This window comes from Musca domestica, unplaced genomic scaffold (genome assembly GCF_030504385.1).
Source record: "Musca domestica strain aabys unplaced genomic scaffold, Musca_domestica.polishedcontigs.V.1.1 114, whole genome shotgun sequence".
Lineage (NCBI taxonomy): Eukaryota > Metazoa > Arthropoda > Insecta > Diptera > Muscidae > Musca > Musca domestica.
This window is the reverse complement of record NW_026712144.1, coordinates 1,653,676-1,678,724: the sequence shown is the minus strand read 5'-3', so window position 1 is coordinate 1,678,724 and position 25,049 is coordinate 1,653,676. Positions and strand designations below refer to the sequence as shown.

At 35.5% G+C, this 25,049-nt stretch overlaps 1 protein-coding gene across 1 annotated transcript; it reads left to right on the top strand.

The window, feature by feature from the left end:
- The first annotated feature begins 3,043 nt into the window (after positions 1-3,043).
- LOC131807171 (uncharacterized) lies at positions 3,044-24,517 on the top strand. Its single transcript, XM_059132194.1, is given in 5 exon segments — positions 3,044-3,115; positions 14,276-15,215; positions 15,218-15,855; positions 16,601-17,275; positions 23,655-24,517. Coding segments are annotated over 5 exon segments (3,168 nt in total). The 3' UTR covers positions 24,498-24,517.
- Positions 24,518-25,049: the final 532 nt, after the last annotated feature.

Sequence of the window (25,049 nt, the reverse complement as noted above, 5' to 3'; positions counted from 1 at the left end):
TGCGAAATAGGATGTTAACTGACATCTACCTTTCAACTCCAGGGCCTACATCGTGGGTTAGCTGGAAGATGCGAACACGTTTAAACAAACAAAAATGACAGAAAAAGCTTAATGGGGCTCATTTCAAAGCGTGACAATGATCCGTCCAATGAGAGCTCAAAATGCAAAATTCTTTGGGAGAATAATAAGTAATATACCAATATTGAAATAAAAGGTGCAAAATAGTAGAGCGAATGGGACTTTTAGTAAGAAAAGGTTTTATATCCTTCCAAAAATTCTTCCCAAACATTCAAAATACCTAAAATCACTTTTGCAGGTCTTTATATCGATTATAACTCATGGATAAGGGAACAACCCGATTTCATATTTATATAACCATCTATGATTTAAGTTATTTTTGGGGTCTTGGCCGGCCACTTTTTTCATTTCTTGGCCCTTATTTGACATTTTTGTTTCTAAGGGGGTAGATAACCTCTTCGCATAAAATTTGAAATTTTCAGAGTAGGGCCCATATTGGTATTGACCACATTCATCAATTGATTTGGCTAAAAAATTTTATTTATGCCACCCTGGGGTAGGGAACCATCATACAGATAATTGCCACATAGGAATTTATTTAAGTAGAGTCCCCACATTGGAGTATCCCTAAGTCCACTTTCACATCTAATGTGTGGTCAGAAAAGAAAATTTTGTATTCTATTGAATTTTTAACCGCCAAGAGAATATTGGTTGGGAACGTAGATTTGGGATGTGCATCCATATGAAATAAATTGTGGAAACATGAACAAATTACAAATATAATAAAGTAGCACGGGACCGAATATTTGTTTAATCATCATTGAATTATCCTATGATGAAAATATGGACTTTAAGGGGTCTCCAACTTACAATTTAAATGGCAAATAAAATTAATTCCCATCTTATCATTCTGCCCGCAATTATGAGGTGGATAAAACTGTTTTTACTTATTTAAATCACGCGAAATGCTATGACATGCTATATTGTTCTGCTATATTTTTGATTTGGCCTCTATTTGTCATCTTGGATTATAAGGGCTAGAAGAAAGTTTTCAATGTAGGTCGATGTTTCGGAGTAGTGCCCATATAAAGAAGGTACCTCCTAATTTAACCACATTTCAAAGAATTTGGCTAATAATGCGTATTAGGGGGGTGAAAATCTTACACTAAAATTTCAACATATCTTCAAATTTTAGAATTTTTATTCATGTTATAATACCCTCTCAAGTCCACCTTTTGGCGGACAAACAGACTGGCATGGTTAGGGGGACTTATGAGGACTCTAATGCACAATCTAAGTTGCTAATGGGTTTAAAAAAGTAATTAACTTTGGCTATTCTTAAATCATTCAGCCCTCAATTATGTAGTATACAAAATACAGCAAATTCCAAATTACTGCTCATTTGACTGGAAGATTTTGCTACGATTTTTACCATATTAAAAATTAATTTGATCCCTTATATGGCGATAAGATTGATATATACTTTTTAATAGATTTGTATAGCACATCCACACAGTTGAAGCCCACGGTTTAAATATTGAAGCCCACTGGTTAAAAATGGGTACAGGTATTTTAAAACACTTTAAATCGACATGTACGTGAACACTTATATCAGTCATATCTGTGAATAGTTATGCTTGGGAATATATGCATAATAGACAAAAACTACGGGCCGGCAACGCGGACCGGGCCAGCTAGTCTCATATAAAGTGAAGAAGTGAGTCGATATAATCCATACAAGGGTCGTCGGAATATTTATTTCATATATTTGGGTCCGATATGAAATGGACAATATTGGCCCATTCCTTGGGAACCTGCTCCATAGCAGCACTAGTCAAATTATATTTAAATAATCGAACACAGGCTGAGGGTATATATCTGCCGGCAATACCGACTGACACTTTTTAACTTGTTTTTTTTTTTTACATCAAAGAGATCGTCCCATAAACTTCAAAATTCCGACCATTTAGTAATAAGTATTGTTGACGCGCTGAATGATTTGAATATGTTGAATTCAAAATTGATTCACAGTTTATTTAATTTAATTGTTTTTTTTTAAGCCATTTATTGATAAAACATTTCCGGATATTTTTCATGCGATTAAAAAAATAAGTACTTGGCATCACAAATTATAATGATTTTTTTTTAGGTATATTTGTATGAGCGAATGTCTGCGTAACAACAACGACGTCGCGGTTTGAAAACATTCCAAGAATCAATTGGTAATTATGTTTCAAACAAATATCGTTGTTTTTACGTTTCAAATAAATAAATATGTTTGTTTTGTTATTTTTTCTCAAAGAAGTTGAAACAAATCAAAAGCATCAGAAAACAAGACGAAATAAATTGGAATGACATCATCGTCGCCGGGTTTGTAGAGACGTTCACCAAGGATAACCATAAATTTTGAATAATACTGGAAAAAGTATTTTATTCTAATAATGTTATACATAAATCATGCAAATAAATCATGTTCTTAATGTGATTTAATATCGAAATGATTGATATGCTGCAAAAAAAATATATAAAAAATAAGTGAATAATTTTCAAATGTTTTCGGATTTTGGATTGTTATATGAAATTGTTTAAACATTTATTTGTATTAATTATTATATCAATTTAGAAAATCAATGTGAAAAGTAAACATTCATATATATGACAGTGTATGTGTGAAAAGTATGAGTCTATACTTTGAAATCACGTCAAGTTAGAAAGTGGCTTCGCTTTGCTGGCAGATTATTTTCAATTCAAGATATCAAAAATTATTACTACTTCCATTAAGTCTCAATCGCATAATTTTAATAATTAATAATCCCAAAATAGTGTTTTTACCACATCGATGTGATTCAACATCGTTTTATTTCAAAACAGGATCATTTCAAATACATGTTTATATTTTCGTTTGCATTTCTTTTTCAAATACCGTTCACACGCTATATATATACACACCACACTCACCGAATTGAAAACCAAAATTAACACGCGAGCTATCAAAAACCCATAAAATATCTAAACATGCTCGCATATGGATGCTAATGAATATCTAATTATAACTGAGTATATTTGTCCCCAACTAGTTGGTGATGGCGATCGCGATGTTGGTAAATAGGTGGATAGGTTGTCAGCTTTAAAATCCGCAATAATTGTGGATCGTAAAATATCAAACGAATTTCAGCATAAATAAGTCTTAATAAAATTTATCGAAAATGTGTTGATGAAAGATAGGGATTTAGACGTTTTTATTGCACCAGTAGCCTGCCGAATATTGTGCTAAAAATATCTTCAAGTTATTTCAATGAATTGCCATAGAATGCATCAAACTATTTTATTAAATTATTTATTACTTTTCAGAATTTTCGCTACATTTGAGTTAAAGTGATTGATGACAACCTTTAAATAAATTTTATTTCAAAGGAAATTTATTGAATATTTTAAATATATATAGCTCTCACAATGAACTTATGTCAAAGCACTCAAATAAGTTCTTTTATTTATTGACCCCCGTTAGAACAAGTTTTGTGCGAAACAAACAAAACACAGATACAAAGAAAAAATGTCGGCAAAAAGTGCGTTCTAGCCATATTAGGAGTTTGTTATTTAACGTTACCTGAAATTGTATTAAAAGTGAACAGTAAGGAAAGGTCAAAAGTCGAGCGGGGCGTATCATGGCTTTAAAATATCCATTATTTGGAAACTATATCCAATTCTGAAACGATTTTCCACAAATTTGACGGAGGGTTTCATCAAATGGAAAAATTCGGTTGAATATAAAAATGTATCTAATTTGAGATGACATTACATATATGGTGGACAATAACCGTAAAATCGGATGTAGATGTATATAAAAATCAGAACTGAGCTGTATCTGATGACCCGTATCAAATATCATTGTTGTGGTGCGCATATTACGCATTTGAGGGAATATAACACCAAATCGGATGAAACATAAATGTAGGTGTAAAATTTGAAATACTTGCTTCTGCGCTGAATTTTGTCGGAAGTGCCTAAACTCAATCCATTTGGGCTAATATTAGCAATTTGGTGCACAATAAAATTGAAATCGGATAAGGTATACATGGTGATATGAAAAACTGCAAACAACTTCAGACTGCTGTCATTTCTAAGCCAGTCGTTTGACAGCTATTAAAATTATTCTAGTGGCAGCTCATTATATTGTTTACAAACGTACAAAAACATTTTGGTGTAATTTCTTTATATTTGGCTGGAAAACCATAAGTGGCTATCGCTAGGGCATTTCAGCATTTAAATGTGAATAAATCTTTTGTGTCTCGTACCATCGCTCGTTATCGTGATACTGGTAGCGTAGCCCGACGTCAAGTAAGTGGACGGAAGAAAACAGCAACATCAGAAGAAATGGTTGGAAAAGTAAAGAAGCTACTTGGTCGAAACCCGCGTCGCAGTGGCCGAAAAATGGCTCGTGAGCTGAACATACCGCAATATTCCATTCGGCAAATATAGAAAAATGAACTCGGGGTAAAGCCATTGAAATTGCAAAAAGTGCAAGAACTTACACCGCAACAGAAAGAAAATAGACTAAAAAGAACTAAAGAATAGACCCAAAAGAGCTAAAGAGTTGCTTCGCTTGGCCAAAAGTGGTGAACTGCTGAATTTGGTTTTCTCCGATGAGAAAACATTCGTTGTCCAGCAGTTTGTAAACAAACATAATGATCGTGTTTACTTGCCAAAGAGGTCAGCTGAAAAAGCGCCGGCCATGGTGATGGTGTGGGCTGCCATAGCAGCCTATGGTCGCTCTCCGCTCGTACTATTCGACGTCAGAATAAATGCCGAATATTATCGCAAAAACAATCTGAAGGGAGTATTAAAACCTTGGGCATGCTAACATTTTGGCCGCAGACCTTGGACATTCCAACAGGACTCAGCATTATCGCACTCAGCACGCGCCACCCAAGAATGGTTACAAGATGCGGTTCATCGCTTCATTTTCAGTGCACAATGGCCACCAAAATCTCCGGATACCAATCCGTTGGACTATTGTGTCGAGAGTATTTTAGAAAGCAAGATTGACACGAACAAATACCAAAGTGTCGATCACCTCAAGCAAGCGCTTCGCCGGGAATGGGCCAAAATACCACAGAGTAACATTCGGGCATTTTGATGGTTTCATTGGCCGTTTCAAGCCCATAATTCGTGCCAAAAGTGATCATTTCGAACAAATCTAAACTTATTCTAAAATTTGATGTTATTTCCGACATTCATTCAATAAAATTAAAAATGATGGCGTTTGACTTTGTTGCAGTTTTTCTTTTATCGCACCCTGTATTTGTACCCAACATTTTAAATGGTTCTAAATTTGGTATTGGGTTAAGGAATAGGGTTGGAATCCTCTAAATTTATATTGAGGTCTCTATTGGTATCTGGAATTTAGATATTGATGTGGTTTTGGAAATGCGTCCCATTTTTGTGCGAAAAGTAGCAAATGGTACTATATTTGGTATTGAGTGAAGGGTTAGGGCTGAAATCCTCAACTTTGATATTGAGATCTCTCTTGATATCTGAAATTGAGATATAGAATTGATTTTGTAAACGTGTGCTATAATTGTACGAGAAATACTAAATTTAGTATTAGGTGAAGGGTTGGAGGTGAAATCCTGAAATTCGATATAGAGGTCACTGCTTTTTAAATAAAAGCAGTGGCTAAAATATGAAGGTGGTTTTGGAAATGTGTACTATAATTGTTCTAAAAGTACTAAGTGGTACTAAAGTTGATCTTGATTGAAGGAATAGAGTTTATCTTCTCTATATCTATAAAAGAGGAAAATGTTTGTATGTTTGTTTGTTTGTTTGTTTGTTTGTAAATTATGGACTCGAAAACCGCTGAATAGATTTTCCTGAAAATTTCCATATATACTGCAACATCGCCTGAAAGTAACATAGGCTATATAAATTTTTGAATTTCCACTTGGAACTGGAGATATAGCATCAGAATCGGAGGTACCTCCCAAAAATTTTGATTTTATATGCACATATCTATTGATTGGTTGAAGATACAGTTTCCAAATTTGGAATACGTAACGGAATTTGGAACAAAAATAAGTTTGCCAAATTATATTGTAATCGGTTCAGATTGGATATAGCTCCCATATATATTTTCGACCGATTTCGTTCATTTGATGCCTCAAATACAATATGAATGTTCGATTCCAATGAAATTTGGAATGTGTGACGGGATTTAATCCGAAAATAAATTTGTCAAATTATATTGAAATCGGTTCAGATTTGGATATAGCTCCCATATATATTATCGGCCGATTTCAAGCATTTGATGCACCAAACACGCTATGTATCCCCAATTTCAATGACATTTGAAACGTGTGATAGATTTTATCTAAAAAATTGATTTCCCAAATTATATTGAAATCGGTTCAGATTTGGATATAGCTCCCATATACATTTTCGGCCGATTTCATGTATTTCGTAGACCAAACACGATATGTATTTCCAATTGTAATGAAATTTTAAATAAGTAACGGAATTGGGAGCCAAAATGAATTTGTCAAATTAAATTGAAATCGGTTCAGATTTGGATATAGCTCCCATATATATTTCGACCGATTTCATGTATTTGATGCACCAAACACGCTATGTATCTCTATTTTCAATGAAATTTGGAATGTGTAGCGGAAATTAAAACAAATATTCATTCGTCAAATTATATTAAAATCGGTTCAGATTTGAATATAGGTCTCATATATATTTTCGACCGATTTCATGTATTTTATGCACCATACACGATATGTATGTTCGATTCCAAAGAAATTTGGAATATGTAACGGGATTTTGATTAGAAAATAAATTAGTCAAATTATATTAAAATCGGTTCAGATTTCGATATAGCTCCCATATATATTTTCCGCCGATTTCACATATTTGATGCACAAAACACGATACGTATTTTTGATTCCAACGAAATTCGGCATGAGTGGCTAAATTTGGTATAAAAATAAATTTGGCAAATTATATTCAAATACGCTCAGATTTGATTATAGCTCCCATATATATACTTAGCCGATTTCAAATATTTGATGCACCCAGAGAGAGAGACAAAATCTGGCACCAGCAAAAATTGCCAAATTATATTGAAATCAGTTGAGGTTTGGATATAGCTAACATATATATTTCGGCCGATTTCATACATATTATGCACCAAACACTATATATATGACCGATTCCAATGAAATTCAGAATGTGTGGCGGAATTTGGTTATAATAATAAATGTGATAAATTAATTGGAAATTAGTTAAGATTTAAATTTGGCTCCCATATATATATTCTCGGCCGATTTCACATATTTGACGCACCAATTTCAATGAAATATGAAAGGTGTAGCGGAGTTTGGTGTAAAAGTAATTTTTTTTAAATTATATTTAAATGGGATCAGATTGGGATATGATTTTAATAAGAACCATTGACCCACAACGCCTTAGGCTAACACTGAAAGACAACACAACAACTTATTTGAAATACGCTTATTACGGCGAAGTATGTTACTATCCCGAATTCACTAATTGCAATAGAAATGCCACTCAACTTGAAAAAATTGCAGTTTACTGCACGCTTGGTATTTGCTATGAAATAAATAAATCCGAAGAACAAACACTTCGTGTATGTATGTCATGTTACTGCTTTTCTAATGGTTTTGGTTATTTACGCATTAAAGTAGTGCAATAGTTTTTTTTTAAATTTTTAAATTTGTTTTTTTTTTTTTTTAACCAACATATATTCGTAAATAAAATTTTGAATGCATATAAAATCAAAAGGGGTAGCGAAGCGCACCGGGTTCAGCTAGTATTGTATACGTATGCAGACGTTGAAATAGTTTGAGACCTAAAAAGTGGATGTGGGTCCATTTTGCAATTGTTGATTGAGATGGTTTTGGAAGTGCGCCCCTTATTTGTGCGACAATTACCAAATGCTACTAAATTTGGTATTGGGCGAAAGACCCTTAATATTGAGGTCTCTCTTAATATCTGAAATTGAGATATAGAGTTAGTTTTGTAAATGTGTACTTTAATTGTACGAGAAGTAGTAAATAGTACTAAATTTAGTATTAGGTAAAGGGATGGAGCTGAAATTCTGAAATTTGATATAGATGTCACTGCTTGTGTCTGTGTTTAAAATATGAAGGAAATGTGTGCTATAATTGTTCTAAAAGTACTAAGTGGTACAAAAGTTGGTCTTGATTGAAGGAATAGAACTGAAATCCCGAAATTTGATATGGAAGTCCCTCTTGGTTTCTAGTGTATACATATGGTGACGTTAAAATAGTTTGAAACAGAAAAACTGGAAATGGGTCCATTTTGTAATTATTTTACTAATATCACTCTCGGTTAACTTCAAAATAAAAGATTTCGATGAGGTTTTGGTGTAAATGGTATTATTCTTTCCGAATAAATGAAAAACTTGTATAATATATAAATCCTTAAATTCAGTATGACGTACATATGAAATTTTGATGATAAATTTTATTTATTCGAAATGCAATTTTCTTTTATCATTAGGTTACGGAAGAAAGTGCCAACATAGCACTTGATGTAACAATATCACCCTCGTGAACCTTGATAAAGCATGATATGTAATGTATGCTTTAATTAATATATAATTATCTAATTATTAATATAATTATCTTATCTAAAATACAATTATCTAAGACAACTATAATTGTTATCAATTTGACCACTACACTTTTTTTCTGTATTCAAAAATATCGTTCTATATCCACTCTAACAGCTATCCACGAGACGGCTAATTAAACCACGTTTAGTCGCTCTTTAATTTAATATGTTTCAAAAACGAAATAATGTATATTTTATTTATTGACCACAGATTAAAATATTCCCAGTCGCTTATCAAAATGCTAATTCAATACATTTGGACACTAAAAATACCGAACAAAAATTATTTTAAAATTATATCTTTGCAAACCAGTAATTATATTAAAATATTTTTTCTTTTATAATTGGAAATTTTGACAATTTTTTTTTGCTCTTGGTTTTTGGACAAATTTTTAATTTAACTCTGAGCTTTTAGGCAATTCTTAATTGCAGCATCATTTGGCGTATTTATCTTTCCAAGATATCAGATATTTAATTTGTCATAGACGATAAATAAATTGAACATATAATTATATAAAATTAAATAATTGTAACTAAGAATAGAATCGAAAGATGATTGAACCTCTTTATTGTATTGCGACTGGTTCAAGGACGTTTTTGTGTCATTCTTCATTTGTTTTATTTACTTGGTAAAAATATACAACAAATATTGACAACTATTTGCAATTTTTTATCATTTTTAAATTAATTTTACAGATGATCTATATAGCCCAACACAGATCTACTCTCACAACAAAGGGGGTGCATGGGGCCCTACATTCATTCATGCACACTTTTATTCCCAGAAAAATAATGTAAAAATCGATCAGATTTCTTGACCTGGACATTTTTTTATTAACGAATTTTTATAAAAATTTACTATTTATATGTAGCCAAATAAATATATTTTAAAATTGAGAAATATTTAAATAAATAAAATATGTTAAAGAATCCAAAATTAATATAAAGCAGAATAAATATTTTTAAAATCTACGATGAATGAGCATTACAAAAAAAAATTAGAAATCCAATTGAAATTGAATAAATTCGAGATCTCAAGTCAGAAAAAATATTTTAAAAAACGTACCAAAACCCAGATTTTTTTACATCACAGGAAAAAATATTTTTTTTAAATCCCCACTTTATATATAGGAGGAAAAAATTATTTTTATATCTACGATTCTACGGTTTATATATAGCAGAAAAAAAAATATTTTTAAAAGTTAACGACTTATATATAGCAGGTTTTTTAATTCACGATTTATATATAGCAGAAAAAATATTAAAAAAATTCACCACTTATTTATAGCAGGAAAAAAATATTTTTAAAAAATCCACTACTTATGTATAGCAGAAAAAAATATTTAAAAAAATCCACCATTTATATATAGCACGAAAAAATTATTTTAAAAAGTCCACCATTTATATATAGCACAAAAAAATCACAACTTATAAATATAGGAAAAATAATTCTTACAAACCCCCAAATTTTATATAGAAGGAAATATTTTTCTTTTTAAAATCCACGACTTATATATAGCAGAAGTAGTTTTAAAAATATGCAAATTTTTTTTCAAAAATTCATAATTTATATATAGCAAGAAAGAATTATTTTTAAAAAATACACAATTTATAGATAGCAAGAAAAAATTATTTTAAAATAGCCACAAATTATATATTGCTGGAAAAATTATTTTTTAAAAGTCACGATCTAGCAGGAAAAAAATATTTCAAAAGAATCCATTATTTATATAAAATCCACAATTTGTATATAGCAGAAAAAATGTTTTTAAAAATCCCCAAAAAATATATGTAGCAGGAACATTTTTTTTTAAATCTAAAATTTATATATTGCAGGAAAAAAAAATACTTTTAAAAATATAGTATTTATATATAGCAATAAAATTCAGAAAACAATAATTATAAATGTTTGATTTACATATATAGCAGGAAAAAATTATTTTTAAAAATTGACAGATAATTTTAAAAATCAAATATTTTCTAACCAAAAATATAAAAAAAAAATACAATTGAACAGTGTTGGCTTGTTTGTTCGGGATATCATAGTATTTTGTTGTTGCAAAATGGTCAGGATTAATCCCTTTATTGTTGTTTTTATAAAAACTACGTTTGTTTATTAGTGGAGAACGATGGTAATATTTACCAGGGGGTAAGGCAGGGAATACCTAGGTTTCGGAAAGAGCCACCAATCCTCATCAGTTCCCTTGTTTTTTTGTCTGGGAATTAACCAGAAAGGCTTGGTAAAAAGTAAAAAAAAAAAAATATTTTAAACAAGTAAGCAAATACCCTACAACACTATAATAAACGATACAGTTTATATAGACAAGATACTCGAAAGAATTCCACAAGATATTGTGACAAATAATAAAAGAAAACCATCAGGTTTCGTTCTCTAATTTTCGAATAAAAGCAACTTAAACTAATTTCCAATTTATTGGTAGAAGTTGCTCTTAAATGGTCTTCCTAGATCTAGAACCAATATTTCCCAAAGACCTATAATCTCTCAGAAGTGGCAAAAGATTAACATTTATTATTGGTTTTTGACAGAAACGCATCTATATGAGATACATACATTTGACTACATTCTTCAACGAAATCAGCGTTAAAAAAATAGTCAGAAGTGCGTCTTTCCTGTATTTGTGAATTCTCCGAAAAGTCACTGGAATAGACATTTTCGTATTTTGTCTACAAAAGTTGGCAAACTCCTTCACACATTGAATATTTTGGATGGCCATCCAAAACTGCTTGGCTTTTGCAATGTCCGGTAACCCCCTTTCAAATGTGCGTGAGGATCGGGCGATAATTACGACCTGCCGACAATTTTGCAGTTTTTTCTATTTCAACCCCTAAATATATGGCGATCATCCAAAAAGAGTAGGCTTCTATTCTGACCCTCATTTAATCCCCATGCAAAATTTCGTAAGGATCGGGCCATAAATGCGATCTGTATATGATATCCTGATATCCTAACTACTTAGTTTTGTTTGCTGTAGAAATATTACCAAATGTTTAATTCAAAATGAAAATATTCCAAAAATATGACAAAATTGAAAAAAATATGAGAAAATTTTACAAAATCAATATTTTCATCTTTAGAGAGATATTTTTATGCTTTTTTTAGACGTTTTTTCTTTCCTGCCAAGAGGCCATTCTGAATTAATGAGAACTGTCGAAATCAGTTCAGCCGTTCTCGACATATAAGAGATTTTTCAAGCATATCTTCTTTGATAGACATATATATCGCACATATTTTCCTACATATCCGATTTCTTGGATGTTAACATAAATGTAAAGGTCAGAAGTAACCTTTTCATGGCTTTGTGATTTCGCCGGGATTTAAAATATTCGCGGTTTAATGAAAAATTTTGAATTTTTTCGACACAAAATATATGGTTTTACCCGCTAATATTATCCGATGACCACCCAAATTGGTAGGCTTCTTCCCCGCCCTAAACTCTAGCTACATGCGAAATTCCGATTGGTCTATAATTGCGACCTGTATAGCTACTGCAAAATCCGACATTTTTTCAGTATTTGGTCCATTTCAACCCCTAAACATTTGGCGATCATCTCAAAAAGAAATAGGGTTCTATTCTGGCCCGACCCCGACCTCCATTCCGGACGGACATACATAGCTAGATCGACTCAGCTCGGCGAGATAGGATGATCCATATATACTTTCCTATGTGAGAAACCAATATTTCGAGGTGTTACATAATTTTTGGGCCAATCAAACTTATAATACCCCCAACACATAATGTTGTAGGGTATAAATACCACGGTATCCCGAAAAACAATGTTTTAAATATCCACATATAGCGGAAAAGAAATATTTGTAAAATAAGCGATTGAAAGTTTAAAAAATATTTTGAAAAATCCACAGACAAATAATTTTTCAAATCCAAAATTTTAAATCATTTATTTCCCTGTATTTCTGCTTTTATCCTACAATTCTTCGAAATGCGCTAAAATTACAGTTTTCTCATCCCATATTTTTTTGACAATTTTCGGTGCGCAAGAAGTACATTTCCTTGGTGTAGGAGAAGAAATACACTGTCTGCCTTTAAAATGAAGTCATCAACGACTTTGAACCAGTTAACACTTTGTTCCCCTTTTGAAATATTGAATTTTTTCAAGATTTCAATATTTTTACAAGTTTACATTACATGTTGTTTCAGAATTTTGTAATCAGGTCACACGTTTTAGATTTTTTTAATCTCTGATTTTTTTTTTTTTTTTTGAATCTAAATAAATTATTTAATCCATATTTATGAGATTGGTCCCATTTTTTTCTTTTTTTTTTTAATTTATTATTATTAAGTTCTATCAGTTTCTTTGTTTCCAACGGCATTGTTTTCAAATTTCTTTTATCATCCATTTTTTTTTATTTTGGGAAATTTCGCAAATTTTAATTCAAATTTTTATTATTATGTTTTTAATCCTTTGCAATAATAGAAAACCACTGTGCACCACATGAAATAAAAATAATTTTTTCAATTTATTTCTGCAACATGAGGAAGACAATCTTCATCAGCAGCAGCAGCCACACCAAACAACATCGATCGATTTGTTACAAATGAATATTGATCATAAAACTAAATTTTACAGAGGCCCAATCTGGCTGGCAAATTTGAATCATCCAATGGCTCTAAAATCAAACCAATTAAAAGTGAATAAATTAATAGAAAAAACGATACAATCGAATCAATTATCGCCCTCTAAATATAGCTACAACAATTTCAAAGATTAACCAAATTATAGTATTTTTTTTTTATTTTTTGGTGTGTGTTCCCAAAAGATATAATACATCTTAAATGATTTTTGCCCAACTACAACATCATCATCATCGCCATATGATGATGATCATTATTATGGTTCTAGAGGCGATGATGTTGTGTTTTTTTTTTTGTTTTTTTGTTCTTGCCTTCATTAGATTTCTATTTTCTTTCTTTTAACCCTTCTTTTTGTGGCTGGTGATGCGAACTTTTACAGCCAGCTGATGTTGACGCCGCCGTCTAGCTTGGCCTGAGCTCTTGAGCATATGCGTGTGTGTGTGTGAGTGCGTATCTTTGCTGATCTTTCGGTTGGCGGTATAAATCTTTGTTTGGATGTTACCAATATTGTTGTTTGTTTTGTTTTTTTTTTTACGTTTTTTTGGCAATTCTGTCTATGGCCGATCTATCCACCGACTACTCTACACAATAGTTTCCATGCGAAGAGCCAACTATCTATTCTCACATGTGTGTGCGTGTGTGTGCGTTTTTGCCCATCTTTTGTTTTTTCGATCCGCAAATAAGAATTACAAATTACCAAACTTTGGTTCGATTGGCGATGCTCAGAAGCTCTCAGTTTTACTCCGATTTGTGTATAAATAGTAAGAAATAGTTCTGTGACTACAACATTCTACTCTTAGAGTTACTACTGTAAGCATAGCTAGTTCTGCCTGCAGTGTGTAAAGTCAGTGGATTAGTAAGTTCGGATTACTAAGGAAAAGAGAAAAGAAAAAGAAACAAAAATGGTAGGTTTTGCTTTTTTTTTGGCCTGGATTATATGCCTAGAGGTTTGCTAACGTGGTCGTGTCCTTTTTTTGATTTCGTTATAGAAATTGTTCCTCATTGCCTTTGCTGTGATTGCAGCTGTCGCTGCTGACGTCAGCCATTTGCCCTCCAACGAATACTTGCCACCCCAGCAAGTTTCTGTGGCCCCTGTTGCCCCTGTAGCCCCTCAGCCCAGCAACGAATACTTGCCCCCTGTTCAACAACAACAACAAGAGGTCCCAGTTGTTGAAGCCGCCCCCGCTCACGAATTGGCCGATGATGGTTACCGTTACAAGACCCACCGTCGTGTTGTCTACCGTCGTCATCGTCGTGATGTCAGCCACTTGCCTTCCAACGAATACTTGCCTCCTGTCCAACAAGAAGCCGCCCCTGTCTACGAACCTGCCCCCGTAGAACAAGTGTCTGTTGTTGCCCAAGAAGCTGCCCCCGCCCATGAATTGGCCGATGATGGTTACCGTTACAAGACCCACCGTCGCGTTGTCTATCGTCGCAACCGTCGTGATGTCAGCCACTTGCCCTCCAACGAATACTTGCCCCCTGTCCAACAAGAAGCCGCCCCTGTCTACGAACCAGCCCCCGTAGAACAAGTTTCTGTTGTTGCCCAAGAAGCTGCCCCCGCCCATGAATTGGCCGATGATGGTTACCGTTACAAGACTCACCGTCGTGTTGTCTACCGTCGCAACCGTCGTGATGTCAGCCACTTGCCCTCCAACGAATACTTGCCTCCCCAACAAGAAGCCGCCCCCGTTGCCGCTCCCACCAACGAATACTTGCCCCCTGTCCAAGCTGATGCTGAACCCGCTCATGAAGTAGCTGCCGATGGTTACCGTTACAAGACCCACCGTCGTGTTGTCTACCGTCGTCATCGTCGTGATGTCAGCCACTTGCCTTCCAACGAATACTTGCCTCCTGTCCAACAAGAAGCCGCCCCTGTCTACGAACCTGCCCCCGTAGAACAAGTGTCTGTTGTTGCCCAAGAAGCTGCCCCGCCCATGAATTGGCCGATGATGGTTACCGTTACAAGACCCACCGTCGCGTTGTCTATCGTCGCAACCGTCGTGATGTCAGCCACTTGCCCTCCAACGAATACTTGCCCCCTGTCCAACAAGAAGCCGCCCCTGTCTACGAACCTGCCCCCGTAGAACAAGTGTCTGTTGTTGCCCAAGAAGCTGCCCCCGCCCATGAATTGGCCGATGATGGTTACCGTTACAAGACCCACCGTCGTGTGGTCTACCGCCGCAACCGTCGTGATGTCAGCCACTTGCCCTCCAACGAATACTTGCCTCCCCAACAAGAAGCCGCCCCCGTTGCTGCTCCCACCAACGAATACTTGCCCCCCGTTCAAGCTGATGCTGAACCCGCTCATGAAGTAGCTGCCGATGGTTACCGTTACAAGACCCACCGTCGCGTTGTCTACCGCCGCAACCGTCGTGATGTCAGCCACTTGCCCTCCAACGAATACTTGCCCCCTGTCCAACAACAAGAAACCGCCCCCGTCTACGAACCAGCCCCCGTTGAACAGGTTGCTGCTGTTGCCCAAGAAGCTGCCCCCGCCCATGAATTGGCCGATGATGGTTACCGCTACAAGACCCACCGTCGCGTTGTCTACCGTCGCCACTAAAGAACATCATTCTAGCATCTTTTTCAGATCTTGAAAAATATCCCCAGATTTTTACTGGGGGCGCGAACATCCATAGCATTATTTGATAAGACTTTACATTCTCAGACGAGTTCTTTAGCCAAAATCCATTGACTTGAAAACTATGAGAAACACACAATAAAACGTAAAAACCAACAAAATATAAAAAAATTCGTATTTCTTTTCTTTATCTTTTCTTCTGCCTTTCTTGTGGTACTTTTTACGCTTCTCCAATCAAAACAAAACAAAATTAATTGCCCTGGTCATTTGTCTCAGCCTTAGCGTCAGCTTCAGTTTCTAATGTTATTAAAGCTATTCTAGCTTAAGTAGCGGCAAACCTGCTGGGCGGGCAGAGGAGCAAAAGGCTTTGTTGCTGAGCTCCCACAAGACTGGATTTCGTCAACCAAAAAAAAGCAGAAAACCCGTCGGGCGTTTTAAATTATAAAAGTCCATAAATAATTATGATTGTCTGCATGCAGAATTTATGCAAATGTCCCGAATCCCGGGTAATTTGTTGTGACTATAAAAGGCTGGTAATTTGGCCAGTACAAGTATCATTTTCTCTTGGATTCTTCCGGCGATAGGAGATAAACGTTCCAACAATGGTTAGTAATACCGCGAGTGAGCGGGCTTTGAAAGTCACCCTTAGACTATTAAATTAATTAACTTTTGTGGTCTCTTTTTAGAAATCTTTATTGCTTTGTGCGCCCTGGCGGCCGTGGCAACTGCTGATGTCAGCCATTTGAGCAGCGAATACTTGCCACCTCATGAAGGTCATGCCTCAGCTCCTGTAGCTTCCTATAGTGCTCCTGCTGTTTCCGCGTCATACTCGGCTCCAGCTGCTTCGTATTCTGCCCCCGCTGCTTCGTACTCTGCACCAGCTGTTGCTTCTTACTCTGCTCCAGCTGCTGCCGCTTCCTACTCCGCCCCAGCAGTCGCCTCCTACTCCGCCCCAGCAGTCGCCTCCTACTCCGCCCCAGCAGCCACCTCCTACTCTGCCCCAGCTGTCACCTCCTACTCGGCCCCTGCCGCAACCTACAGTGAATCTTATGACACCGGTGCTTCTGCTCCTGCCCACACCTTCTCCTCCGCCGAAGGTTACAAATACAAGACCAACCGTCGTCGCGTCTATCGTCGCCGTCATCGCCGTGATGTAAGCACCGAATACTTGCCACCCTTCCAAGGTGCTGGTTCTGCTCCATCCAGTGAATACTTGCCACCAGCTGCTTCTGCTCCAGCTCCATCTTTCGCTGCTGCTCCAGCTGCTTCATACTCTGCCCCAGCTGCTACCTATTCCGAATCTTATGACACTGGTGCTTCGGCTCCAGCTCACTCCTTCTCATCGGCCGATGGTTATCGTTACAAGACCAACCGTCGTCGTGTCATTCGTCGTCATCGTCGTTTCTAAGCTGGGAATGGGAAGAATTTCTTTTCCGAAAAAATTCGTTTAGCTAGCTGAAAGCCTTGAAATCCAATAAAGAAAAAAAGTAATTAAAAAAATAGTTGTTTTATTGTAATTTTTAAATCAATCGGTAGGAATTTTGTTGATGGACCCAATTGGCTCTATTCTTTAAAAGAAGGTCAAATATAATTTTTGAAAAAAAAAAAAAAAAATATTACTGAAACCTTTTGAAACCATATGTCTGTAAATGTCAAAATTTCAGTATTCGAGAAGTATACTATCAGTATCACTTCTGTCTGTAAAAACATACAATTAAAATTTCAATCGTCCTGCCACACTAGGTAGAATTCCTTATGAGCTGGAACTACTGAATTTTTTTCCAATACGTTAGAAACTGAGGGTAGAATGATCAAAATGTCGAATATTGGGATTGTAGCGCCATATAAGCGCTATGGGAAAACGTGGACCTATATAGACAAAGTCACAGGAAATGGAATCTATTACGAAAATGGGTCTAAAAGCATCAAAATTCCGAATATCAGGAGGTCAATCTTCTGCCACAGTAGGCAGAACTTATTATGAACTTCAAGTGATGATTTTATCATCTAAATAACGAATATGGGGAGGTCCAATTATATGGTGGCTAAGGACAACAGTAGACTGCTATAGGGGGGTAGAACCCATTATAAACTCTTAATACTGATTTTGAAACTATACCATCCGAATGAGTGTCTAATATCGTCAAAATACCAAATATGGGGTAAAATCGTCAAAATACCGAATACCGGAAAATAAAATTATATGGATTCTTCCGAAGACTCATAACTATATAACTCATCTTCGAACTTGGTTGATTGATTATCCGATTTGGTTCAAAATTGGTACATCGTAATATTATTATCAAACTTAGATTAAGTTCGGAGTTGGGCAATATCGATGCACTCCTTCTGGCACTTCCCCTACAAAAGGTCGAAAATTTCAAGAAAATAAAATTAATAATCCGATTTTACTCAAACTTTGCAAATACAATATTTCCATCAGTGCTACGACAGGTGCAAAAATGGACAATGTCAGTCAAATTATCTTCAAATTATTCACGTCACATTTATTAACCCAAGGTTTGGTGTAACGACGGAATATATAGGATGACTTCTTCAGGTACCTCCCCCACAAAGGATTATCATTTTAAATATACATGAAGCTCGTAAAACGCGAAATTACATACACATGCATACACTTTTGCTAACACAAGATATCTTGTGAATATGATATATAACTGCGAATCCCTTCTGATACCTCCCCCACAAAAGGTCACAATTTGGAACGACCAAAAGAATTATAAATGCGAAGTAAGCATCCAATTCCCTTCAAATTTCACAGATCCCAATATCTCTCAATCGATAGGATATATCGATCCACTCCTTCTGGTACCTTCCCCACAAAGGGTCAACATTGTGAATATCCACGAAAGCCATAAAACGCGAAATTAACATCCGATTCCATTCGAACATCTCAATATTTCCATCAACAAAAGTTCTGTTACAAAAATGGTGGAGATCTAATCATTTCTTCTGTTACATCCCCCACATAGGGTTCAAGATTTTGAAAAACAAAACACTCAAAGAAAGAATAATTTTTAACTGTATTAGATGAAGTATGAAAATTGAATACTTCGGTCCACTATCTCTGGTACCTCAGGCACATTTTAACATTTTCTAAAAATTATCACATATCTCATATAAAGTGAAGAAAATAATCAATATAGTCCAAACCTGGAACGTTGCAATATTTATATCATATTTATTTAGGTCCGATAAGAAATGGACAATATTGGTCCATTCCTTCGGAACTTGCTCCATAGGGTATCGACAATTTGTATAATCGTAACAAAAGACAAAATATGTTTAAATAATCGAACGTTGGCTGATGGTATACATACATCTGCCGGCAAAATCGACGGATACTTTTAACTTGTTTTTATACCCTAAACCATAGTATGGAGTTTCCGTTTATAAAACCACAAAATATACATTTTAAACCCTACAAAGTATATAAATTCTTGACCAGCATAAAATTATATGTCGATTTAGCGATATCCGTCCGTTTATCCATCTGTCCGTCTGTTGAAATCACTCTAGCTTCCGAACGAAATGAGATAGATTGTTAAAATTTCACCCAAGTGTATAAAACTTGCAGGACTTTTATTATTGAAAATGGGGGTCCACGAATTTGTATAGACCCCATATAACGGTACCTCCCGACATTGGGTATTTTAATGATTTTGGCGACATTATTTAACGGAATTGTTATAAATTTCGCATTTGAAGTTCGTAATAAATACTACAGTCTATGCCAGAAAATTTTCTGTGCAGGTCTACGTCTTCGTATAGCCCCCATATAACTGTACCTCCCGATATTCGGTTTTTTAATGATTTAAGCGATGTTGTTTCAAATTTCGCATTTGAAGTTCGTAATGGATACTACAGCCTATGTCAGAAAATTGTATTTGCCGGTCCACATTTTGGTATAACGTCCATATAACGGTACCTCCCTATATTCGGTATTTTGATTATTTAAGCGACATTATTCACCGAAATTATTTCAAATTTATTATTTAAAGTTCATAATTTATACTACAGCCTATGATAAAAATTGTCTGTGCAGCTTCATGTCTTCATTTAGCCCCTGTACCTCCCGATATGGGGTATTTTAATGATTTTGGCGACATTATTTACCTGAATTGTTTTAAATTTCGCATTTGAAGTTCGTAATAAATACTACAGTCTATGCCAGAAAATTTTCTGTGCAGGTCTACGTCTTCGTATAGCCCCCATATAACTGTACCTCCCGATATTCGGTTTTTTAATGATTTAAGCGATGTTGTTTCAAATTTCGCATTTGAAGTTCGTAATGGATACTACAGCCTATGCCAGAAAATTGTATTTGCCGGTCCACATTTTGGTATAACGTCCATATAACGGTACCTCCCTATATTCGGTATTTTGATTATTTAAGCGACATTATTCACCGAAATTATTTCAAATTTATTATTTAAAGTTCATAATTTATACTACAGCCTATGATAAAAATTGTCTGTGCAGCTTCACGTCTTCATTTAGCCCCTGTACCTCCCGATATTGGGTATTTTAATGATTTTGGCGACATTATTTACCTGAATTGTTTTAAATTTCGCATTTGAAGTTCGTAAGTCTATGCCAGAAAATTTTCTGTGCAGGTCTACGTCTTCGTATAGCCCCCATATAACTGTACCTCCCGATATTCGGTTTTTTAATGATTTAAGAGATATTGTTTCGAATTTCGTATTTGAAGTTCGTAATGGATACTACAGCCTAAGACATAAAATTGTCTGTGCAGGTCCACGTCTTGGTAAAGCCCACATATAACGTTACATTCCGATATTCGGCATTTCGCTGATTTCAGCGACATTTTTTAACGGAATTGTTTCAAATTTGGTAGATGAAGTTCGTAATGGATACTACAGCCTATGAATTCTCCCTCTTATTATTACCGAACGTTACTTTACATATGCACATAGAATTTAATTTTATTTAGAAACTAAGACATTTTTCTTTCGGCTGAGGCATTTTTTATTTATTTATTATTATTTGGTTTTTGTTTGTTTTTATACCCTCCACCATACTATGGAGGGTATATTAATTTTGTCATTCCGTTTGTAACTCCTCGAAATACTCACGTCAGACCCAACAAAGTATATATATTCTTGATCAGCGTAAAATTCTAAGACGATTAGCCATGTCCGTCTGTCTGTCTGTCTGTCTGTCCGTCTGTCTGTCTGTCTGTCTGTCTGTTGTAATCACGCTATCTTTCGAACAAATTGAGATAGAAGGCTAAAATTTTGCACACATGTATATTTTGCCAGTAGGCAGGTTAAGTTCGTAAATGGGCTATGTAGGTCCAAGTTTTCATATAGCCCCCATATAACGGTAACTCTCGATATTCGGTATTTTGATGATTTTAGCGACATTATTCACCGGAATTGTTTCAAATTTGGCATTTGAAGTTCGTAATGGATACTACAGCCTAAGACAGAAAATTATCTGTGCAGGTCCACGTCTTCGTATAGCCCCCATATAACGGTACCACCCCGATATTCGGTATTTTGATGATTTTAGCGACATTATTTAACGGAACCGTTCCAAATTTGGTATTTGAAGTTCGTAATAGATACTGCAGCAGAAACAGAAAATGGACCATGTAGGTCCACGTCTTCGTATAGGCCCCATATACCGTACCCCCCGATATTCAGTATTTTGATGATTTTAGCGACATTATTTACCGGGATTGTTTTAAATTCGCATTTGAAGTTCGTAATGGATACTTCAGCCCATGCCAGAAAATTGTCTGTGCAGGTCCACGTCTTCGTATAGCCTCCATATAACGGTACCCCCTATATTCGGTATTTTGATGATTTTAGCTACATTATAAACAAATTTTTCTTCAAGTTTCGCATTTAAATGTTGTAATAACTTATGACAAAAGTTGCCTATGCAGGTATACGTCGTCGTATAGACATTCGGTATTTTTAAGATTTTAACAGAATTTTTAAAGGATTTTTTTATTTTATTTATTTATTTATTTATTTTTTTTTTTTTTTTGGAAATTGCCAAATTTGTACCAAATGGTGGAGGGTATTAAAAGTTCGGCCCGGCCGAACTTACAGCTTTTTTACTTGTTTTTTTTTTTTTTTTTTTTTTTTTTTTGTTGCAACATTGTCAGGCTTTATCCTTTATTGCCGTTTTTATAGAAACTAAGTTTGTTTATTAGTGGAGATCGATGGCAATGTTTACCAGGAGGTAAGGCAGGGAATACCTAGGTTTCGGAAAAAGCCACCAATCCTCATCAGTTCCCTAGTTTTTTGTCTGGGATATTCTCCCCAGAAGTTATTTTTTAAAAATAACTTCTATGACAAAAATATTTTTTTACCCAAGTGACGAGATCGTAAGCTCTATAGAAGAGGAACCAAAGAATTAAATAAAACTAAAATTCTTTTGGAAAGTCTTCTAAATCTTACAACCGCATTTGTAAACATTTACATCTTTCTCCACTTGTTATGATTTCGTTCAAAGAAGTAGCATAACCATGTAAGTTGGTTTTGTCTGTTACAACAAAAACCCCTTCGTCGACCGTGCCTTGTCTATTAATTGATCAGTGTTGGCTTGTGTGTCCGTTGTTGTTTTTTTTTGATCAACTGAACTGAACCCAATTTTTTTGCAATGCCGAGTTGATAAATGAAGCTGATTTTTGACAAATTACTGTGGGTTCTCATAAATCTGTCTCTGATGAAAACAATTTTAAGGCGTTTACGATGTCACAAACTATTCTCCTGGACTTCAGCTGTTTGCTTCCATCAAAACACCATTTCCAAAACTATGTAAAGTTGATTTTATTATTCGTCATTAATTGATTTAAAACTGCGATTTTATGTTCTAAGATACAAGATGAGGTGTTAGCCTTTAGATCTATTTTTATGTGGTTCCCAAGGACCCCTTGGAGTCGCTTGATTATATATTATAGAGCTATGTATGATTTTTAATGGTTGTTGTCTCCAAGGGTTATCTTAAACTTCTTACTTCAACGAAACACTCTTCTCAATCAATGGACCAATATATATTGGGCTCCATCGATGTGTTTGACTCACTTTCCATTCTTTTTTTTTTTTTTTTTTTTTTTTTTTTTTTTCAATATCTCAACATAAACAATTCAATGTGACGGATCAGGCATCAATAACCATTGCATAAAAAGAAAACCGAGCAACTATTCAAAATCGTGTTTAATTTTTTTTTCTTAAAATAGAATGGAAACAAACCATAAATAAATAACAAAAACCGCTATTCATTTCGTTCGCGACTTCTTCTTTTTTGAAAAATTGCATTGATTTGGAAAACTGACCGGCTATATGGCTATTTTTACGCTGATCTACAACAATAACAATGCTAGCAGGGCAGGGTTTGAAACAAGATTTTTGAGAGACTCATTTATTCTACTTCCTTCAGGTTGCAATAGAAAGGAAACAGAAAACCTGTAGACTGCATAAAATTAAACAAAAGAAATTAAACGAAACGAAACGAAGTGCACACATGCCAAATCATAACTAATTATGAGTAAATTGAAATTAGAATTAACAAATTAAAATCTGGCCACCGTTTCTTTTTTTTTTGGTATATAAGTGCACCCTCGCCATCGAATAGAGTATCATTTTCTCTTGGATTCTAAAGCAGATCAGAGATAAGCCCACTCAAAATGGTTAGTAGAAAGTTAATAAAAAAAAAACAATCAAAATTATTATTATTATGTGTTGAAGTGTTAATTTCTAATTTTGAAATTTCTGAACTTTTTCCAGAAACTTTTTGTTGCCCTCTTCGCCTTGGTAGCTGTGGCTACAGCCGATGTCAGCCACCTCAGCAGCTCATACTTGCCACCCCATGAATCTCACGCTTCGGCACCAGCTCCATCCTACTCGGCTCCAGCTGTTGCTGCCTCAGCTCCTGTAGCTTCGTACTCGGCACCTGCTGCTACTTACTCAGCTCAAGCTTCATACTCTGCCCCAGCTGCTCCTGCTGCTTCTTACTCAGTCCAAGCCTCGGCTCCAGCTGCTTCTTACTCTGCCCCAGCTGCCGTTGTTTCCTACTCTGCTCCAGCAGCCGCTTCCTACTCTGCTCCAGCTGCCGCTTCCTACTCTGCTCCTGCTGCTGCCGCTTCCTACTCTGCTCCAGCAGCCGCAGCTCCCGCTGCTTCTTACTCTGAATCCTATGAAACTGGTGCCTCTGAGCCTGCCCACACCTTCTCCTCGTCTGAAGGTTACAAATACAAGACCAACCGTCGTGTTGTCTACCGTCGCCGTCATCGTCGTGATGTCAGTGCTGAATACTTGCCTCCCGTTCAAGGTGCTGCTTCTGCCCCAGTTGGTGAATACGCTTACTCTGCCCCAGCTGCTTCCGCTCCAGTTGCTTCATACTCTGCTCCAGCTGCTTCCTACTCTGCTCCAGCTGCTGCCGCTTCCTACTCTGCCCCAGCTGCCGCTTCTTACTCTGCCCCAGCTGCTTCCTACTCTGCCCCAGCTGCTTCTTACTCTGAATCCTATGAAACTGGTGCCTCTGAGCCTGCCCACACCTTCTCCTCGGCTGAAGGTTACAAATACAAGACCAACCGTCGTCGTGTCATCCGTCGTCACCGCCGTTTCTAGACTGTGAGACTATTTAAAATAAAATAAAAACAATGCCATATAGCTCAATTATTATGACTTCCACTTTTTGCGGAAGAATCGAACATTTTGCAATAGTACGAGATTTATTTTGTAAATCATCGAAATAAAGGATAATACAATAGATTTGAAAATATAGAGTTCTTACTTATCCTATCCTCCTATTCTCTGGAAGAAAAAAGGTATGGAACTTGGAAAATTTACTCGAGGGCCTCGAAGCGAGGGCCTGCAGTTCGCATCTATTACCCGATTCAGATGTAACTTTTCAAACAATATTTTTTTGGCCCAAGGACGAACCATATTGAAATTGGTGACAATGAACTTAAATTTTTATATAGCTCCCATATATATTTCGGGTTAATTGTACACCAAATGGCCTATATGTGTCGAAATGACCTGAATTTTGGCACATCCCATCTGTATGTTTCATCAGATTGTGTTTTTTGAGTCCATAAAATGCACAATATGCACTCTACAACAATGATCTTTGGTTCCAGATGCCTGATACAGCCCGGAAATACCACCGTCAAAATT